At 31.8% G+C, this 23,429-nt stretch overlaps 2 protein-coding genes across 2 annotated transcripts; one reads left to right on the top strand and one right to left on the bottom strand.

Annotated features, from left to right (window-relative positions):
• The first annotated feature begins 19,801 nt into the window (after window positions 1-19,801).
• LOC107861067 lies at window positions 19,802-20,871 on the top strand. Its single transcript, XM_016706458.2, has 3 exons — window positions 19,802-20,068; window positions 20,223-20,371; window positions 20,449-20,871. The coding sequence occupies exons 1-3, from the start codon at window positions 19,952-19,954 to the stop codon at window positions 20,489-20,491; spliced, it is 309 nt and encodes a 102-aa protein (XP_016561944.1). The 5' UTR covers window positions 19,802-19,951; the 3' UTR covers window positions 20,492-20,871.
• Window positions 20,872-21,284: 413 nt separating this feature from the next.
• Window positions 21,285-23,000, bottom strand: LOC107858884. Its single transcript, XM_016703688.2, has 3 exons — window positions 22,837-23,000; window positions 22,254-22,580; window positions 21,285-21,803 (listed from the first exon to the last, which is right to left on the bottom strand). The coding sequence occupies exons 1-3, from the start codon at window positions 22,910-22,912 to the stop codon at window positions 21,652-21,654; spliced, it is 555 nt and encodes a 184-aa protein (XP_016559174.1). The 5' UTR covers window positions 22,913-23,000; the 3' UTR covers window positions 21,285-21,651.
• Between the last annotated feature and the right edge of the window lie 429 nt (window positions 23,001-23,429).

Genomic DNA, 23,429 nt, shown 5'->3' with positions numbered 1-23,429 from the left:
TTAAATTAGCTATAATTAATTAATTAAAAATAATTACATTTTAATCACCGATTCTATTAAATTATATTTCAAATTTACTTGTAAGACTCGGGAAGATTGTATCAAATCAAATCAAATGATTAAAAATCTAAGTTAATAAGATCGACAAATACTATCGTGATGAAACTTAGTGTTTGATTTTATGATAAAAAAATTTAATTGTTGTGTAGACACAATATAATTTTCACTTTTAGAGTTGATCCTTTTTAGTATTTGCTACAATAAATTTTAGCTCGTGATAAAAAAAAATTACGTAGGAATTTAATCACATAATTACTTCTTGGGTATATTATTTTGTTTAGACAAATAGTTATAGTTACTAAGCTAATTGTTGTAATATATGTGGAGGGAGGAACTGAAGAATATATTATTAGTGATCATCCAACTTGAGCTTATCACAAACATTTATACTTGTTTTTTGGTACATAAAAAACATCTAATTTAAATTTATAACACAAAAAATATTTTTTTATTTATTTAGTGTTATATCTTTAAAATTTGTCACAAAAAAAATTATTTTATTTATTTTTGAATGGATATATTAGTAAGGGAAAAATAGTCTAATCATATTTTCTCTTAAATTTAAAATTATCTTTTTACTTTTTAGTTATTTCCAACACATGTGTAGACGTTTTTTTTTTAAAAAAAAATAAAAATTGTTGAATTTTCCTTTTATTTGACGAATTCTGCACAAAAGGGGAGGCCGGTACGGGATAAGTACCTTTTTCTTCTTTGGTGCTAGATGAAGAAATTGAGAAATATGGAATAATTTATGACAATTTATAAGAAATAAATTTGGTTAATATTAATTTGACTTTTTAATTATTTTTAAAATTTTATAATATATAGTATAAATTTAAACTTATATTACTATGATCTCTAATTAAGTAATTCCATCACATATTATGTCTAAGTAAATTTAAACCACATATTTAAGTATATTTTTAATATAATTTAATACCATTTCAACAACGATAATCAAAACTCAAAATACTTTAGATACAATAGACATCGACATATTATAAAAATTATAAAGATTATATAGTTCAAAATTTGGCTATTTATACCCAACAATCAACATAGTCACATATTTATGTTTATGTCTTGCTTCCTTAGGTTACACCGATTTGATAATTTGCGAGTCATTACTTATATTTGTTATTAATATAACCTCTAAAAAGTAAATTTTACTAATCATTATGTTTAAGTAAATTTAAACCACATATTTATATAATTTTTGACATAATTTAAAATATTTTACTAACAACAGTCAAAACTCAAAATACTTTAGACATGATAGATACTTACACGTTATATAAGTCATAAAAATTGTATAATTTATATGTGTCGATCCTAGTTAACAATGAACCAAAAGAATCACTCATTAATGTTGCAGTCTTGCGCAACTATGTTATATCAATTTGGTAACTTGTGGAACATTACTTATATTCGTTATTAATATAACTTTCAGTTAAGTAATTTTATTAATTTTATGTTTAATTAATTTAAATTACAACTCAAAACATATTTTTAAATATTTCAATAGCAACTGTCTTAATTCAAAATACTTTAATTATAGTAGACGTCGATACAATATAAAATCATATAGTCCATACGTGTCAACTCATTTAACAACAGTTCAAGAGAGTCACTCGTTAATATTGTAGTCTTGACTCTTGCGTTCCTTATGTTACGCCGATTTGATGGCTTACAAGTCATTACTTATATTTGTTATTAAATGACCTCTAATTTTAATAAGTGTTATGTTTAAATAAATTTAAACAACATATATTGATTATTTTTTTAATTACAATTTTTTAAAATTAGAGAAAAAGAGATTTATGATGTATATTGTTACTCCTTCGGACTCAAATTTATTATCACATCCCACATATTAAGAGTTAAATCGTGTGAATTTTGATTAATAATTGGAAAAAAAAAAAGTCATCAAATTTATTTGAGAAAAATTGTAACTTATAGTACTTTTCGTATAATTTTTAAATATTTAAATTTTAATCATAAAATATTGAGTTGCTCTAATTAATTTAGTTTCAAAAATAGTTAAATGGACTTCTGAGAAGCAAAACATGATAAAAATTATGATATGAAAGGAGTATGACATACAAAAAATAATTTAAAATGATTAATGGATGTAAAATGAGAAGGGGGGGAAAGAGTTACAAATTTAGAATTTTTTTGTCTATTTAATTTGACTTAGATCCTAAAATACAATACTTTTAATTAAAAAAATAATAGTTAAATTTTAAAATTGTCAATTTTCTCACTGTGTTTTCATCGCTGATTTGGAGCTCTTTTACTTTTTAATTTTGTCATCTAGCTAATTGGAAAAAAAATATAAACTTTAGTATTGCATTTTTGTAATCTATTTTCAAAGAAGTTTATTCTACCTAGTTAACAACGATTTAGGAGAGTATTAACACATTAATATCGTAGTTTTTGTGCCCTTACTTTATGTCGATTTAACAACTTGTGAATCATTACTCATATTTACTATTAATATGAGGTCCAAATAAGTAATTTTATAAATTATTATGTTTAAATAAAATTTAAACTACAGATTTAAATAATTTTTTAAATATAAATTTTAAATATTTCAATAGCAACATTCAAAATTCAAAGTACTTTAATTATGATAGACATCAACATATTATAGAGATCATAAATATTATCAATTCATAAGTGTCAACCCTAATCATGAAAATCAAGCATACATCAAATCTTACACTCACACTCCCACTAATATTATATCTATTTTTAAAAAATATTTTAAAATTTTATGTATAAAATAATTTTAAAGTGAAAGAATAAAACAAAATATTACATTTAAATAAAATTATAAATAGCTTAAGTTTTTTTTTTTTGGTTGCCCAAGGTATCCCCACAGCTGGCAGCCGTGAAACTAATCCTTCGTTCCTCGGTCAGCGCATTTTGCGGTAGGAAACTGGCCACAGAGTTTGCTCCATTCGCCAGAGGCGGGGATCGAACCCCCGACCTCTTGCTTAAGGGACATAGCGCTGAATCATTATGCCAACTCTGGTGGTTTTAACTTAAGTTGTTAAAGTGAAAGCAAATTATTGCTAATAGTTGATTTATCCTATTAAATAATTTATATCATTTCATATCACACTCATTAGACACAACAAAATTACTTTATAAAATAAATAAATAAATTATACATTTGCTAACTTTTTATTTTAAATTATTTCCAAATTAAAAATAAAAGAAAAAAGATTAACAATTTAGCCTCTTTCATCAATTTCTCTCCGAACTAAAATGTGTCGCATGGATATCTCAGTTAGTTTTTCTGTCTAATTGTTTATAGGGGTGAGTACTGATTATTTCAATTTTTATTTATTCCGTTCAGTTCATTCAATTTTTTTATTACTATTTTGACTTTTACTTTTTAATCTTAATTTTTTTATTTTACATTATTTATGTTCCATTTCCTTTCTTTTTATTTCTCAATCATTACTTCTTGTAATTTTATGTTATGTCACGTACTTTGATTTTTATTATTTATTTATTTCCTCATGTACCATAACTGATTAACTTCACTACTATTTTAATTATTGAATCAAAGTAGAATTTTATTATGTAACGAAGTTATATATTCATATTTTCTTTTCTTTTGAATTAAACTACATAGTTCATGTAAAGTTATCAAAAAATATGAACCAATTATTTTATAATATTAGTTATAAATATATATTTATTTATTAATATATTAATTAATAATATATGTACCTTAAATATCAATTTATTATCATTTATAAGAGTTAGTTGCTATCAAATATGAGTCTTACTTTAGATATGGTGGACATCAACACATTATGGGAATCATAAAACTCATATAGTTCGTGTGTGTCAATCTAGTAAACAAAAATCCTAGAAAGTCATCCGATATGTTGTTGGGGGCTTATGCTCTCGTGTTACGCTGATTTGATCACTTGCAAATTATTATTTATATATGTTATTAATATGACCTCTAATTATTAATTATGTTTAAATCATTTTTTAATAACTGTGGTGTCCGAGTCAACTTGCAATAAATTTAAACTGTATATTTAAATAATTTAAATTTAAACTATATATTTAAATAATTTGAATAATAACAACAGTCAAAATTTTAAAACACATTTTAAACATAATAGACATCGACACATTATAGAATCCTAAAAATTATACAGTTCACATGTGTTTATCCTAGTTAACAAAAACTCAATATATCAAGACGCATCAATATTGCAGCCTTGGACCCTTATGTTATACTGATTTGATAATTTGTGAATCATTACTAATATTTGTTTGAATATATCCTTTAATTAAGAAATTTTATTAAATATTATATTTAAATAAATTTAAATTCTATTTAAATAATTTTTAAATATAATTTCAAAATATTTCAATATTGACAGTTAGAATTCAAAATACTTTTGTCACGACCCAAAAGTGAGGGTCATGATGACACTTGTCGTGGCGTACCTTGACAAGTAAGGCTATCACCCAAACTGATACAAAAAGAGGAAAAGACAAAAACATCTCAAGGTAAGACTTCTAGAACAAAGCCGAACCATATAAGTAATCATAACAATGCAGAAAAAACTTCTCTAAAATACCAATCATGCCCAAAATCAAGTGTCAATAGTGTAAGAACTACTAATACAATCCGAGAATCAAATACACCAGAAAATAACCACAAAGAAATAATATCTGTCTCTGAATACTAATAAAGACACAACTAATATAGAAAGATAGAAGTGAACTTCGAACGCATAAATGTCCAACCGCTCTCTTGGAAGCTCCAACAATCGCCCGAGTCAAGGGTGCAGTAGACATGAGTACGGTCCACTTGTACTCAGTAGGTATCATAGGACGACCAAGAAAGTAGTAAATAAAGCATACAAAATATACACTAACGGCACGTCTCTTACAATCAGAAAATGCCCCACAACGGTAGCCCATACCTCTTGCACTAATAGTTCTAATATATCACATATATTATAACATCACACCAAGATAGAACACAAGTATGCATTACATCACATATAAGTAGAACAAGGGAAACATGCATATATAAGATCAACAAATACATAGATAACAAATCAATATGGCAATACAACACAATATAAACAAAATAAAGTAAGTGCAATGTATATGATGATGATGATGCACGAGATCGTCGCACAACCTCCGGGATTGTCGAACAATCTCCATGTACACCTACGGAGCTAAAGCTCCCCGATGAGTACCCATGAGGGGTTCGTCAATCTGTATACAATCCACATATCTCCTTTTCGGCACATTCATATAATCGCCGTATACATCTATGGAGATAAAGCTTCCCAACGTAGGACCTACGAGGGGTTCGTCAACCCGTATACAAACCACATATGTTATATATCCTTTCTGGCATATCCCTTGAAAAGAGTTTTATAAGGTGTTACTATATCTCCTCTCCGGCACATCCCTCGGGAAGGGTTTTTTTAAAAAGGTGTTGCCAATGTTACTTAGGTGTTGCCACAATGGTACCAATGTTTCATGAATGAGTATGATATGAGGATGTAATGCTCACAACCAATCACAATGAGTATTTCCACAACCATCCACAGATACATATCCACAACCAACTATAATGATACATTTTCACAACTATGTGAGCCAATATCCACTTATTATTTTCATTCATCCATAAATTTTCACATGTCTCATATGCCAATAAAGTATGAATGTAATCACAATAAAACAATGGTACCACATTAATGCATCGAAAACCATACCAATCACTCCCACACCCCAGAAATACCATAATGCAACAATGGAAAGGGGTAAAATAGTCAAATCATACAAAATCACAAATTTCACATATTTTATCGAATTTTTAGATCGTTACATCATCCATCACTAAAAATCTAGTTCGTCCTCGAACTAAGGCAAAGAAATACTTGAATCAATAAAGAGCTGGGGATAGGAACTACGTATATCAAACTCAAACTCCCAAGTAGCCTCATTACAGGTCAATGTCGCCACTGAACCTTAACCACAGAGATAAATCTAGAGCACAACCGTCAAACATGCCTAGCCAAAATAGAGATTGGCTCCTCAACAAAGAACAAACACTCATTTAACTGAACCGACTCCCAATGAATGGCATGAAACCTATCAGAAATATAGCGACGAAGCATAGAAACATGAAAAAATAAATGAACAACTGATAAATCAGAGGGCAGAACCAACTCATAAGCCACATCGCCAAAAGTCTGAAAAATCTCAAATGGACCAATATACCTGGGGCTAAGCTTGCCCTTCTTCCCAAACCTTATCGCACCCTTCATGGGTGAAACTCAAAGAAAAATACGATCACCAACACCAAATCTTAAGGAATGAAGTCTACGATCAGCATAGCACTTCTACCTACTCTAAGTCGCTCTAAGTCTATCCTGAATGACCGAGTATATATAAAAAAACTCATGAAAAAAGTCCGTACCTCGAGGTCTCACCTCTGAAATATCAAATCAACCCACTGGGGAGCGATAACGTCTACCATACAACACCTCAAAATGAGCCATATCAATACTGAAACAGTAGCTATTACCATATGGAAACTCAGCTAAAGCTAAATATTGCTCCCACTGTTCATCAAAATCCATGACATACATGTAGAGTATATCCTCTAAAACCTTAATAGTCCACTCTGACTGGCCATCAGTCTAGGGTGAAATATTGTGCTAAGTTAACCCGAGTACCCAACTCATCCTGAAAAGTCTTCTAAAAGTTAGATGTGAACACATGGCCTCGATCTGAAATAATGGACACCAAAGTACCATACAGATGCACAATCTCATGAATATAGATACGAGTCAACCTCTCAGTACTGAATGAGACTTGAACCAAAATAAAATAAGATAACTCAGTCAATAGATCCATGATAACCCAAACACCATCAGAACCATAATATGTACGAGGCAAACCAGTCACAAAATCCATGATGATCCATTCCCATTTCCACCCGGGAATGGGTAACCTCTGAAGTAATCCACCAGGTCTCATATGCTCGTCCGTCACATGCTGATAACATAGGCAATGAGCCGCAAAATCTGCCATATCTCGCCTTATACCACCCACCAGTAACACTGCCTCAAATCATGATACATCTTAGTCACATTGGGGTGGATAGAATATCTGGAACAATGGGCCTCCACCAAGATTAGCCTAATCCAATCACCTACTCTCGACACCAAACTCGACCCCCAATCCTCAAAACTCTATCTGAATTAAGCGAGGCTTTCTTAGCCTTCCCACTCAACACCTTATCTTAAATTAACCTCAATCCAACATTATCAAACCGATAAACTCGAATCTGCTCCATTAAAGAAGATCTAGCCTCTACAAAAGCCAAAACATGCCCACGTGTCAAAATATCAAGCCTAATCATCTGGTTAGCTAAAGACTGAACTTCTAAGACTAAAGGCCTCTCTTGGGTCAAAAGATGTGCCAAGCTGCCCATGTTAGTTGACTTTCATCTCAAGGCATCCGCAACCACATTAGCCTTGCCCAGATGATGGAGAATAGTTAAGTCATAATCCTTAAGCAACTCAAGTCAACGGCGCTGCCTCACATCAAGATCTCGCTGGGTGAAGAAGTACTGAAGGCTACGGTAATCTGAGAAGATCTCATAATGGACTCCATAAAAGTAGTGCCTCCACAACTTCAAGACAAACACTACTGCACACAACTCTAAATCATGAGTAGGATAATTCCTCTTATGAGGCTTTAACTGACCAGATGCATAAGCAATTACCTTATCCTCCTGCATAAACATAATATCTAACCCAACACCTGAAGCATCACAAAAGAAGGTAAAACCCACGCCCTCCTTGGGCAAAGTCAAGATAGGAGCTAAAGTCAACAAATCCTTGAGCTTTTGAAAGCTCGCCTCATAAGCATCGGACCACTGAAAAGAAATCTTCTTCTTGGTCAACTTAGTCAATGGAGCTATAATGGATAAAAAAACCTCAACAAAACACCGATAATAGCCTGCTAAGCCAATAAAACTCTGAATCTCGGTGGTTAAAATAGGTATAGCCCAATCACAAACTGCGATAATCTTAGCTGGATCAACCATAACACCCTCCTCAGACACTACATAACCCAAGAAAGGAACAGACTCTAATCAAAACTCGAACTTAGAAAACTTGGCATACAACTTGTCATCCCTCAATCAGTAAATGTTCCTCATGCTCAACCTCACTCTTGGAATACACCAAGAAATTATCTATAAATACAATAACAAGGAGTCAAGATATGGTCGAAACACCCATTTATCAACTCCATCAATACGGGAGGCATTGGTCAACCCAAAAGACATGACCAAAAACTCATAATAACCATATCGAGTTTGAAAAGTTGTCTTCAAAATATTCGAATCTCTAATCCTCAACTGGCGATAATCGAACCTTATATTAATCTTTGAAAACACCTTAATACCCTGAAGCTGATCAAATAAATCATCAATGCGAGAAAGAGGATACTCATTCTTAGTCCTCACCTTATTCAACTGTCGATAATCAATACACATCCGTATAGACCCATCCTTTTTCTTCACAAATAAGATAGGCACACCCTAAGTTGAAACACTAGGTCTGATAAATCCTTTATCCAACAACTCATACAACTGATTATTTAGTTCTTTCAACTCTGCTAGGGCCATCCTATAAGAAAGAATAGAAATAGGCTTGGTGCCCGGCTCAACATCAATAGTGAAATCAATATCTCAATCTGGAGGCTTACGAGGCAAGTTCATAGAAAATACATCCATAAACTCACGGACAACACAGACAGAATCCAAAGAAGGAGGTGATACAAAACTGGTGTCACAAATATGATCCAAGTAAGATAAACAACCCCTCTCAACCAATTTACAAGCCTGAACTAAGATATAATCCTCTTAGGACCCGAATGAAGTGCACTCTTCCAAGCTATTCTTGGCATACCCGGTGAAGCTAAAGTCACAATCTTATCAAAATAATCTAACACAACATGATAAGGAGTCAATAAATCCATACCCAAAATAACATCGAAATCCACCATGTCTAACACAAACAAGTCTACCAAAGTCTCACGCCCGACAAAAGTCATAACACAAGATCGGTGCACCCGATCCACCATTAAAGAATCACTTATCGGGGTAGATACACGAATAGGCATGTGAAGAGGTTTACTAAAATAATCAAACCCAAAGTAAAATACACATACATAGAAAAAATTTAATCTAGGATCAAATAATACAGATGCGGGTCTAAACAAATGGGAACGATACATGTAATCACAACAACAGAAGCCTCTGCCTCAGGTCTGGCTGGTATAGCATAACACTGACCCCAACCACCAACTGCCTGGGTGGCCCCAGGGCCACCATCATATTTACCTCTTGCACCTTTGGTAGAACCCCTACCTCTCACAACTAAAATAAGAGTAGCCTAAATCACCCAACGGGGATAGTTCCTGGCCATATAGATAATCTCATCACACTTATAACAACCTTTATGACCAGCCTCAACAGGAGAAGGTACAACTAGGCCCGAAAGACCACCCTAAACTGATGAACTAGAAGATCCACCACCTGAACTCTATAAAGTCGCCTGCACTGTCCTACCATGGTATCCACGAGAACCTCTAAAATCTCTACCTTGATAGGTCTGACTCCTGAACTCACCAAAAAGTCATGCCTTATTGGCGCCTCCTTAAGATGCACTAAGAATATCCTCTTTCATCTTAGCATGATCCACAATACTCTGAAAAGAAGCCCTAAACACAACAATTTGAGATGTAGCCAACTAAAATAAAAACCTTCAAACCCTTCACAAACTTTTAAACCTTCCCAAACTCGATGAAAATTCTATCATAGAAATATCTGAACAGGGCATGAAAGCGTGCCTTGTACTCCACAACTATCATAGAGCCTTGCTCTAAATGATCAAACTCGTCCCTCATAGTATCTCTCAAACTGAAAGGCACAAATCTCTCCAAGAAGGCATCGACAAACTGATCCTAAGTCATCTCAGGAGAATCAAAAAGTCTATAGCTCACAAACAACCTTCAATAATCTCTAGTACCATCTCCCAACTGATAGGTCATATAAGCAACACCATCCACACAAAAAGAGTGAAACATAACTCAAAACACAAGGTCTAAAACAACTTTGCACGATAAAGAATAAAATGAGAAAAGTTTCCTAAAGACGTCCTATAGTCTCTGAAAGATAGATACAGACATCTATGTACCGATCCGCGAGACTCTATTAGACATTCTATTCTTACACTGTTGAGACCAATGAAACATGGCTGCTCTAATACCAATTTGTCACGACCCAAAAACGAGGGTCATGATGGCACTTATCGCAGTGTACCTTGACAAGTAATCCTATCACTCAAACTGATACAAAAAGAGGAAAAGACAGAAACATCCAAGGTAAGGCTTCTAGAACGAAGTCGAACCATATAAGTAATCATAACAATGCGAAAAAAACTTATCCAAAATATCAATCATGCCCAAAACCAGGTTTCAATAGTGTAAGAACTACTAATACAATACGAGAGTCAAATACATCAGAAAAATAACACAATACAATAATATCTGTCTTCGAATACTAATAAAGACATAACTATTATAGAAAGATAAAGGTGAACTTCGGATGCGTGAATGTCCAACCACTACCTTGGAAGCTCTAACAATCGCTTTAGTCAAGCAAGTTGAGCGCACTCGAGCTAGGACCTGCATCGAAAGGGCGTAGTAGACATGAGTACGGTCCAGTTGTACTCAATAGGTATCATAGGCCGACCAAACAAAGTAGTAAATAAAGCATACAAAGTATACACTAAGGGTACGCCACCTGCAATAAAAAAATGTCCCACAACGGTAGCCCTCACCGCTTGCGCTAATAGTTCTAATATATCACATGTATTATAACATCACACTAAGATAAGACAAAATTATGCATTATATCACATATAAGTAGAACAAGGGAAACATGCATATACAAGATCAATAAATACAAGTAAAAGAAGATAAGACAAATATATAGATGACAAGTCAATATGGCAATATAACACAATATAAACACAATAAAGTAAGTGCAATGTATATGATGATGATGATGCACGAGGTCGTTGCACAACCTCTGGGATCGTTGTACAATTCCCGTATACACCTATGAAGCTAAAGCTTCTTGACGTAAGACCCATGGGGGTTTCATTAACCCGTATACAATTCACATATCTCATATCTCCTTTCTGGCACATCCCTCAGAAAGGGTCTTATAATGTGTTACAATATCTCTTCCCCGACATATCCCTTGGGGAGTGTTTTTTTTTAAAAAGTATTGCCACGGTGGTACCAATATTTCATGGATGAGTATGATATGCGGATGTAATGCTCACAACCAATCACAATGAGTATTTTCACAACCAACCATATGATATATATCCACAACCAACCACAATGATACATTTTCACATTCATATGAGCCAATATCTACTCATTATTTTTGTTCATTCGTGAATTTTCACATGTCTCATATGCCAATAAAGTATAAATATAATCACAATACAACAATGGTACCACATTAAGCATTTTAACAACATAATACACTTATTCACAAGTATTCAAGGCTATCAATATCACATAGGACCCCACATGGTTACACATATCACATAATATCTCAATTTCGACGATTACATCACATATAGGCCCCACACGAACACAAAACATAGATAGCCATTTTTCATGATTAGTTCCCACCCTTAACATGTATTTGTACCATCATTTACTACCAGCCCAGTCTAAAAGAGTTAAGTCATAACCTACCTCAAAAGCCAAACCCGGTTCGCTACACTTTGAACCAACAATCTTACTTTTCACGAACAATATCGTACTCTACTAAAAATATCAAATATGAAATCTACACGTCAAAACAATACCAATGACACCCTATTGACTACTTTTAGTTCGGGATCAAAACGGACCCCCGAAATGGATTTTCGAAAATGAAGGAAAAAATGAAACTTTACTTCAAAACATGTTCCCCATATTTTTAAAAACCTACAGCTAAAAATCCAAGTTAAATCGAGTAAAAACGAGGTTTAAATTGAAGAAAAACTATTTTTGAGCTTTACTAGGTAAAAATCTTTCAAATTCGGGTTAAAATCAAGAATCGAGGTTGTTTTGAAGGTTAAATTGATGAAAAAGTAATAATTATAAGATAAAAATATTATTCAAGTGAAAAGGAGTGAATTGAGGTTTAAAATTAAGCCCTAAGATTTTTGGAGTTTTAAGAAATTTATCAAGAAATTACTAAAAAAGGTGAATTCTTACCTTAAATCCGTAATAAAATCAAAAAATAGGTGTTAATCTAGCTTTCCAAACTCCCACAAACTTCACTTTTAAGGTCCCATACTATTTTAGGGTGTAACTTTAAGAGGCAAGATGAAAAATGAGCAAAATAGGCCAAAAAAAAGGGAAAAATTGCTATATATAGTAGAAAATCTACTATAACAACTGTCTTTTCTTTTTAAAGTTCAACCTGCACTTCGACGGGGTGTTCGAGATTCGTTTGGAGTCCGATATATGCAAATTAACTATGTAACCACACTAAATTCGACATTCTAGATGCGTTGGCGAATTCAAATTTTTGAAAAAATATCATTTCACAAAGTTGACCCTCGAAACTCGAAATTATAATTTTTCAAATCGAGGATCGAAATGAGATTTGAAAGTCGTAAAACCACACCAAATATGCTAACACCCTAAAATCGACATTGCAGATCTGCCGGAAAAGTTAATTTTTTTATCCGAGATCGTTTCGATCAAATGTGGGTCCCACACTCATATTTTTAATTTTTTTAACTTTCTGATCAATAGGTCAAAGTGAGCTCGGGTGCACCGAGATCTGAAATAAAGGTCTACCTAGCCTAAAATTGATATTTCAGAACTGTTGTCCAATCCGTTCGTCCATCCATTGTACATATCAAAAGATATTCCTATAAGTCTAAAATAAGGCTCTCGAAGCCATCAAAAACCACAATATCGCATAAATGGTATCAAAATGCATCGAACACCATGCCAATCACTCCTACACCCCAGAAATACCATAATGTAATAATGGGGAGGGGTGAAATTGTCAATCACACAAAATCACAAATTTCATATATTTCATCAATTTTTTTATCGTTATAACTTTAAACATGGTAGACATCGACATAATATAAAAATCATATAGTTCATATGTTTTGATCCTAGTTAACAGCAACTCATGAGAGTCAAACATTGATGTTGTCGTCTTACGCCCTTATGTTACGTTGATTTTATAATGTGAAAATTATAATTTATATTTGTTATTAATAAGATCTCTAATTAAGTAATATTCTATTTAAATAAAATTTAAGCTATATATTTAAATAAATTTTAAATGCAATTTAATATATTTCACTAACGACAGTCAAAATTCAAATCATTATACACATAATAGATATTGACATATTGTAGAAATCGTGAAAATCACAAAGTTCACATGTGTGAACCATAGTTAACAACAACTAAAGATATCAAGACGCATTATTATTGTAGTTTTGTACCTCTATATTACGGTAATGTGATAACTTGTGAATATTACTTATATTCATTACTAATATGTCCTCTAATTAAATAGTTTTAATTAATTATTATATTTCAATAAATTTAAACTATATTTAAATAATTTATAAGTCTAATTTCAAAAATATTCAATAATGATAATCAAAATTCTAAATATTTTAGAGATGATAAACATTGACACATTATAAAAATTATATTTTTCATATTTTTTAAAACTTTTTGTTAATGTTTTAAGAAAAACACTTTTGCGATAAACTATAGAATGGAAGGAATTTTATATAATAAATAAATAAATAAATAAATAATTTTTTGTGATAAGTTCAAAATTCAGCTAACCATTAATGGCCTTTATCTAAAAATATTTTAAAAAATTATGATCAATATATAATATGTTATAAACTACTAAAGAATAAAAGAGAAGAGTAGAGAGAGAATACAGAGTAATTCTTATTTCTCTTGAGGGATAAATTACAATAAAAGAAAACCCCTTTCTTTATAGGGAAAAACTAACCTTGGGGTTTGTAACTTTTTCATAAATAGACATACACAATATATGGTAAAGTAGGTATAGGTATTCGCTATATATGGTAAAGTAGACATTCACTATATATGATACATTTATAACACTCTCATTTGAATGTCTAATTGATAGATAATACGCATATATGCTGCCTCGTTAAAAATTTTACAAGGAAAACACAGTGGGATAAAATCTCGTAAGGAAAAAAGAGTACAAAGCACATGACTCTCCTTAATGAGAATATTCTTGAACCTTTGCATTCCGATCTTGTGCACCATTTTCTTGAAAGTTGTAGTTGGAAGAGACTTGGTGAATAAATCAATCATATTGTCACTTGAACGAATCTGTTGCACGTTAATATCACTATTTTTATAGAGCTCATGTGTACAGAAAAGCTTTGGCGAAATGTGTTTCATTCTATCTCCTTTTATGAATCCTCCCTTAAGTTGTGCTATGCATGTTTCATTATCTTCATATAAAATTGTGGATACTTTATCACATTTCAAATCACATTTTTCTGGAATGAGATGTATTATGGACCTCAACCACACACATTCTCGGCTTACTTCATGAATAGCTATAATATCAACATAATTCGATGAGGTGGCTACTATTGCTTTGTAGATCTCCAAAATATGACAGTACCCCCACATATAAACACATAGCTTGTTTGAGACCGAGCTTTATGTGGGGTAGATAAGTACCCAACATTAGCATAACTAAGAAGATCGGAACTGCAATCTTTAGAATAAAAGAAGATCACATGTTTGATCTTATTTCGACGTCTCCTAGTAGGAGCAGAACTATATCTTGCTAACAAATTAACTAAAAAGGTTATACCAGGTCTTGTAGTATTTGCAAGATACATTAGTACACCAATTAGACTAAAATGTGATACTTCAGGACCAATCCAATTCGGTATGTTTCTCATTTCAGAAAATAATCTTATTGCTTTTGAAAACTCTCCAAGAGTTTCAATGATTTTCAAACCATCAACTTATCCCTTATAAGGATAATAAATAAGTTTTCCAGAAACTTCATATGTTTCGGGCATTTTGAATCCTTTAGGAATTTTCATATAGATTTTTGTCAAGTGACAATATTTAGTATATTATGTGCGACATCTTCAAGTGTCTGAACTGCAAATCAAATAATTTTTACACTTACCAAAATGCATTCTTTAATGTCACTTGATAAATATTTCTACGTCAGCATGCTTAAATAAACATAGAATTAAGATCCTTGTATCTTTTACAATATTGCTCCAATATTGTATCAATGATATTGATGATACATCATTTCGTATCGGTTCACAATATGACATAACATTTTGAGATCTCATCACTTTATTATTTTTAGGTATCTAAACCTCTAATAAAGTTTCATAAAGTGTTATGTCGTAGGCTCTTCAAGAGCACATTGCCTTCTTGTTATGATTATTTGCTCCTTATCCTTTTCAAGGATTATTTCATTTAAAACTGATTAGTTTACCACCCTTCATGCATGCATAGACATTGTCCTTTAGGAACAGAAAATAGGAGCACTTGCAGCTTAATATGAGATGCTTTCGGCATTTCACTTGAATTATCTTTTGAATGAAGATCTGATAATAATTCCTAACATATTTTATGGATGCTTATAATCTCCCCCTTATGTTAGGAAAACTAACATACTTCCTCCATATTCTTTGAGTAATCCATCGTTGTGCATCATGATATATTCATTAATCGTATACCGTACATCAAAATTATTTTGAAATAATTGGTTCCTGACCTTGAACCAATTGCGAGAGAAGAAATAATCATAATTTATTGATCTAATGCATACAACTGCTATTGTATGTAACATATCATATTTCAGACCAACACATGAAGTTTTGTTCTCATTAACAATGGTTTAGCTATTGATCGAAGACATTCAATGCTAAACCATCATCATCAAGATAAATTATCTTGATTACACAATCTAAAAGTTATGTTCTTAAATCAATTTTATTGAGTAAACAACTTTATGAATGTCAAACTACAGGTTGTCAATGAATGTACATGTGATCATCTTACTGATGCATCTTAATAGATCACATGATAGGTGAACGGGCCCTCACTCACTTTTTATACTTTTCAGATTTAAGGGATCCAATCCCAACATTAGTTGGTCCAACCAACTTATCATGAGAACAAGCAAGATTAAAAGTAATAAAGAATTTTCTAATTCTTCAATATATGTTCAATACTCAGTATGCATATCTTTGGGATGTCGCAATTGTTTATGTCAATTTATGAACTTTTATTCTAGCAAACTCCAAGTTTACTATGACAAGTACCTTTTACTTTAGTAAATTTCAGATTTACTATTACATGAATAAATTTCAGATTTACTACTTTAGAAGTAGATTTTAAAATAATTCTTCTTAATTATTCAGTCTCTTTCGGAGGTGAGTTGTGATACCATCATAATCACGTGCACATTTGTATTTACAAGCTTTACTAAATATTATCACATTCACCCTAGAGAATGGATCTGTGCTTATAACAATTAAAATTCTCATTCCCCTGAATGGAATATAATCGTACTTTAAGCCTATCAAATTATGATAGCTTAGAACCTCTTTCAAGATATTGCTACTACAAGAGCAAATCGAGGTTTACATATGATTTATTGCTACCACATTCACTTCAGGGAATGAATTATATTCAATGAGACAAATTTCATGTCTTTCACCAAAAACATATTGGTTTACCTTAGCCATCATTATATCATTAATATGATGCATTGAGATTCAAACTTAATGTCTTATCCATGTAAAGGCGTCTTAGGCTATTAATCGATGGAACTTGAACACAACATCTTATCATTCCTTTAAACAATACTATTGTTCGGGAATAAATTTTAAAGTATAAATGGTTCCAAACCATTACTTTCTCTCAAATCCAACAAATCCAACAATAATTATATCATCAGTAGCAAAAGACAAATAATATAAGGAATTACTAACCTTGAAATTACCTATATATTTATAATCTCACTTTGTTTGGTAGAGTCTCGTGCTGATAACGTGTTATAAACTAATAAATAATAAAGAAGAAGAGTAGAGAGAGAATAGAAAGTAATTCTTATTTCTCTTGAGGGATGAATTACAATGAAAGAAAACCCCTTTATTTATAGAGGAAACTAACTTTGGGGTTTGTAACTTTTCCGTAAATAGACATACACAATATATGATAAAGTAGGTATAGATATTCACTATATATGGTAAAATAGACATTCACTATATATGATACATTTATAACATAATAAAATTAGTTTTAAATTTTGATGGTAAAAAATAGACTAAAGAGAAATTGAGGGAGAAGGACGAAAAGGGAAGGGTGAGACTGAGCAGAAGGTGAAGTTAAGATGGGTCTCCCATTTTAAAGTTAAATAAATATTCCTCTTCCATATTTAATGATAGTCATAACTCATAATCTACCCAACATAAATTTTAGTTGCATTTAACATTTTGAATTTAGAAGATAGTAAATATTGATTTTTTTTTAAGGAAAAAGAATAATATAGTCTTTGTACATTTGTGGTCATTTTTGGGCAAAAAAATTATGGCCATTTAGCACTTCCTATATCAAACTCCCCCTCTTCTAATTTATGGGATGCAGTTTGACTTCACATGAAGTTAAAGCAAAAAAGTAAATTTTTTAAAACTTGTGATCTAAAATTTAAAACATAAAAGTTTGTGCAGTTGTAAATTATTTTAGTAAGGGTAAAGTGAATATTTTAAAGTTAAATTATTACTAAAAATAAAAATATATCCGTAAACATCAAAATTTTATGAATTCTATAAAAAGAATACAAAATCGTTTAGAATTCGTGGAGGCTACTTTACGTTATACCTAGCTTCAAGACTACTCTATCCTAAATCCTAAATCATGTCTTTTTAAATGGTAACATCTTCCTATCTTCCTCTAAGGAGACATCTCCAAAATTTCATAAACTCATGGAATATTCACAAAAGAGACCAAAATTCTGTCATCTTTTCGGGATAATCAAATACTTCAAGAAAATCTACAAAAAATTCCTTTGATGGAGGTCAAATTTAAATCTTCCTACGTTAAAAAAATACGCTACTAACGACCTTCGAATTACGAAGAAAATTCAAATTAAATTTGAATCTTCCTACTTTCGAGAAATATGCTACCGACGATCCTTGAAATTTTCCTACGTTCGAAAAATACGCTACTAACGCGCTCGAATTACGTAAAAATTCATATCAAATTTAAATCTCTCTATTTTTGAGAAATACGCTACTAACTAACTATCCTCAAATGACGGAAAAAATTTAGAGAGAAAAATCAAGGGAACAAACAGAAATTGTATCCACATATTTATCAATAAAATTATATTTTTTCAGATTTGTTTTGTGATTGCAATTTATTATTTGCCATGTTAATTTTTATTGCAAATAATATCAATTTTTGGGACTAACTAAAAAAATATGTCATATAAAATGGGACAAATAAAGAATTTAGATGAAATTTGTGTATAAAATCTCACATAATTAACACAAAAGTAAAATTTGCACAAGAAAATCTCACTCTTAAAAAAGTTAAAACCCAACATTTTGGAAATCGCATACACGAGACCGGGAAAATTTTATTACGATTGAGGCTCAAATATGACTTGATGTGTGGGAAATTACTTTTTGAATTAAAAAATAAGTGGGTCCCACCAGTTACCGTCTCACCCTTTATCTTTTTTTTTTTGGTTAGCCTCTCACCCTTCATTGTTTTTTTGGCTCCACCTTTTTAACTCATCAACCTTTTCTCTCCATTTTTTAAATTTAATTTTTTCATAATCTAATTTTTTTAGATCAATTTTATTTGTGTGCACTTTGATTAATTTTATGAAATACTGAAAAGAAATCATTTAATATTTATCTCTATTGAATTAAGACCTCATCGTGCTCAACCCACTTTGTGGAACCACTAAGCCACACCATTGGAAGCATTTTTATATATTTTCATCTCATGATTTATTTGTTGTCTTTTTCAAAATCTAATTTTTTTTAAAAAATATATTCAAACACAACTCCAACTCTATTTTGTTAAGCTCTAAAGGCCAAATGCTTACTTAATTACAATTATGCATTTTCATTAATTATAAATGTCTAACTAAAAAATGACAATGAAATGAAATTACTGGATAAATTATGATGTTAACTTGTACAAAAATAAGAAAATTAACTTTATGAGTGTTTACTCGTAATCAAATACTATAACTTAAAGTAAAAATAAAAATCTTTATTTTTATCCTTAACTTTCTTCATCATTAATGACCTTAATTAATTAATTATGAAAAAATAAATTACTATTCACTTCGTTCCATATTAATTGATTTTACTAAAAATAATTGTCTTATATTAGTTACCACCTTACTAAATGAAGAAAATACTAATTAATTCTTTTCATATTACTCTTATAATTAATTCTTTTTGAAAGTGTTAACATTTATTTGTAAAGTTCTTTTAATTTTTTTTTAAAAAAAGTGTGAAAAGAGAAATGAAAATAGAGACATTAATGGAGTGAGACCCATGGTACACATGCCAATTAATAAGACCTCACACAAGCATGGCCTGCGCACCCTACCCACAGTAAAATTTTCCAAGAGACAGATACCCAGCATTTTTTCTTTCTGCATAGATAACTGAAAACAAAGAAGAAACGAAGGTGTCAAATGATTCCGCCAGTCGTGCGCACGTTAGCAACAGCCTCCATTGTGCTTCTTGGTGGAGCTATGACTATATCTGCACTCACCACTTCAATCCTTCGCCGTAAAGCCTCAATCAACAAGGTAAATAATTACGCATAGTTCGAATTTTGATAGTCAAACAGTTTAAAATTGATCGTGAAATCTTCAAATTTGAATCTCAAAATGCTATAGGTGTGACATAAATTTTCACAATCCCATTTTCAGACCTTTCGTCTTCTTTGATTTTGTGTGGCAGGAAAAATTTGGGAAACGTTGTTTCTATTGTAGAGGAAAGGGATTTTATAAATGTAAGGTTTGCAAGGGAAATGGTACAATAAGTTGGTCGCCACTTTATGATCCTGTGTTTATAAATCCATGTGTTTGTCCTACTTGCGATGGCCACAAGTGAGTCACTTCCAAATTTCAAATTTTCTCACAGTTTTTTGAGTTAATTTGCGAATGAGAATATGAGGATTTTGCAGGGTGCAGCGATGTCTGAATTGCTTGGGAGATGGACTGGTGTAGTTATGAATGAAAGGTATGCACTCTACATGTTTGATGAAACGATAATGCCAAGGTTTGGAGTCCAGTATCTTACGAATCAAAATTTTGCGGAACTCTTACGAGATGTGCCCAACTTTTGTTAAGCTTCTTAGATGCTGCTTTACTCTAACTCTAGCTTGTTCTTAGATGCTGCTTTACTCTAACTCTAGCTTGTGTCTATATAGTAGGATTATATATTTCTTTTACACATCCCATGAAATTTTTGGGGGTATTCACAAACCGAGCAAGACATCAAATATGGTCTTCTTCAAAGCAAAGTGTTTGTTTGCAACACTTTGTTGATGATGAAACATAAATTTTATTGATGAATATTTATGAGTATAATTTTGTTTCTTCCTTAATTCTTTTCTTTGAATTTTCTCTATAATTCGAGGATTGTTAATAACAGTTTTCTTGTAGGATGACCCGTTTGGATTGATTTATTTTAAGTGCTTTTAAGCTAAAATTGACTTTTAAATATTTTTGAAGTGTTTGGGTAAATTTAAAAAGTGTTTATAAGCATTTAATTTTTAAGCTAAAATGTTAAAAATAAGTCAAAAGTCATATTTAAAAATTTTAACCTATGACTTTTGGCTTAAAATGCTACAAACAAATCAAAAATTATAAGTTAAAATTTGTACCTTATGACTCATACTTATAAGTCAAAAGTCAAAAGCCAAAAGCCAAAAACCAATCCAAATGGACACTATAGACATCTTGTGATATATTTGTTCTCCAAGAATATAGAACAACATACAAAGTTTAATACAAAGGCTTGAAGGTGCAAAAGGCTCATTAGGTTTTTAATAAAATTTTGCTTCCACTATAATAAAGCAGCAAGATCGAATTTTTGCTCTAATGGAAATAAAAACAGAAGTACAGAACCAATGAAGTACCCCATTGCTAATAAAACACATCAATACTCTATTATAAGATAACAGGGAAATAGGCCGAGCAGGGGGAATGCATTGTAGATCTCTGAGGCATTTCTCCACCAGTATTGTGAAATGTAACAAAACACACAACGATACAAATCTATCCTATTAACTGGGTCAACCCAGAGTCCTTATTTTAGTACTAGTAGTAGCTAAAAGCTATTGTATACTTATAATGCTAAGTTTAATGCAAAAACTTTAGTGAATTTAGAAAGGAGGCATTGCAGGAGCAATCATGAAATTGAGGGGCTTGACATCTGATTCCGGTGCTGGTGCGACAAATCCCGAGCTTCTGATCTCAGCCATTTCACGGCGTCCATGTCCCTTTTTCTCTGCACACAGCTTGGGCAGATATACACCTATGGCCAAACAAAGAAATAAAATTGACATGAGATTTTCCTGAAAAACGTAATTCGACAATCATATTACTCACATAAAATATTTACAAGTAAAACTATAATACATTGATCGATAATCTAGTCAAATAATAACTAACTTGCTATTATTTTTATGTGACACCCTTATATTTTTACGTCTATTCACACTTTTAAATTAGGAAATAAATAACTTTAAATTTCTTATTCTATACGAGAAGTTTTTAACCACGAATGTTATAGTATGTTTAATGTTACAAGATTTAAAAGCTTTATAGTTATACCTAACACTGTGACATGTTTTAAACGACAAGTTTCAAAGATCAGCATCTCTCGTTTAAACTTTCCGCCTATTCAAGACTACATCACGTAACGTGGAACAGAGTATTAGAATTCACTATTAGCTAGTGTAATTTTTTAATGTCATGTTAATACCTTCACCAGCAGCAAGATTGAAGTAGAGGTCAATAATGTTGGGGCAGTGCTTGTAGCAGGCAGAGGAACATAACTTGTTGGTAAAGCGAGACTCGAGCAGAGCGTCCGAAGAAATGCCGAGGGCGTTTCTATCGACGCCACATGCCTCAATGCATTCATCAGTTTCGATCCAATCGTTGAGCTTATCAGCTTCGATTTCTGATGCTCGGCATGTGTATACTTCTTCACCGCTCCTTCGCAGATGCTTCTCTAGCACGCAACGATTCCCTGTGCTTGATATTGCAAATGCACAAGAATCTTCATTTAAGTTCTCGCACGCAATGTCCCCTGCATACAAACGCATATAAGATCTTTTGCATATGAAAGAGTTTAAGTGTTTGCATTGACGGTGCAAAAAAGTATTTATACAATCAGACCATTTAAGAGCTAGTAATTAAACAAACTTTATTTGATATTGTTGTTTGATAAGGTAGAATAAATGGTAGATAACATGTTTTAACAAGTTAAAATATACTGATGATGTAAAAAAATTCATTATACTATTAGTATAAAATTAAAATTCATTAAGAAAAAGGATGCTTACCTAGGGTGACTTGCACCAAGGAGGCAAATGCAAGAGCAACAATGGCCAAAGTCTTCAAGTTATGTAATGAAGCCATGGCGATAACTAGTTAACTTCTAGATAGGAGGCTTATCAACTCTATTGCCTTGCAACTCTCTTTTTGTGTTTCCTAACGACAACTTGATGAGAGTGATCAGGAATGCTAGCTATTTATAGAGGCAGATCTGCATGCACTTTGAGCAATTACTAGTACAACGATGTGTGTGCATTGCTGTCTGTACACTCCCAACACGTTGGGTTTGGGGGATTGATAATCGATGGTGGGACCAGCTTATTGGCAAATCAATTGACTATATCAACCTTAATCAGAGAAAAAAGTAGTTACTGGTCAAAAGACTCCGTCATCAGTGGCCGCCTTGGTTTTATAAATTCCACATGTTTAGGCTTTGTTGAAAACTGAATTTAATTTCTTGCACTCATATTTCTCCTGTTTTCGGTTTCTATAGAGAAAAACATGTTTCTAAGTTTCCACTGATTGTGCAATGATTTTTGATACATTTTTAACTTGTAATAAGTTGATATTAGTACTCCCTCAGTTCGAATTTACTTATCTA

The sequence above is a fragment of the Capsicum annuum genome, chromosome 3, assembly GCF_002878395.1.
Source record: "Capsicum annuum cultivar UCD-10X-F1 chromosome 3, UCD10Xv1.1, whole genome shotgun sequence".
Taxonomy (NCBI): domain Eukaryota; kingdom Viridiplantae; phylum Streptophyta; class Magnoliopsida; order Solanales; family Solanaceae; genus Capsicum; species Capsicum annuum.
Note: the sequence above shows the minus strand (reverse complement) of the source record. Positions and strands in the feature narration are given on the sequence as shown.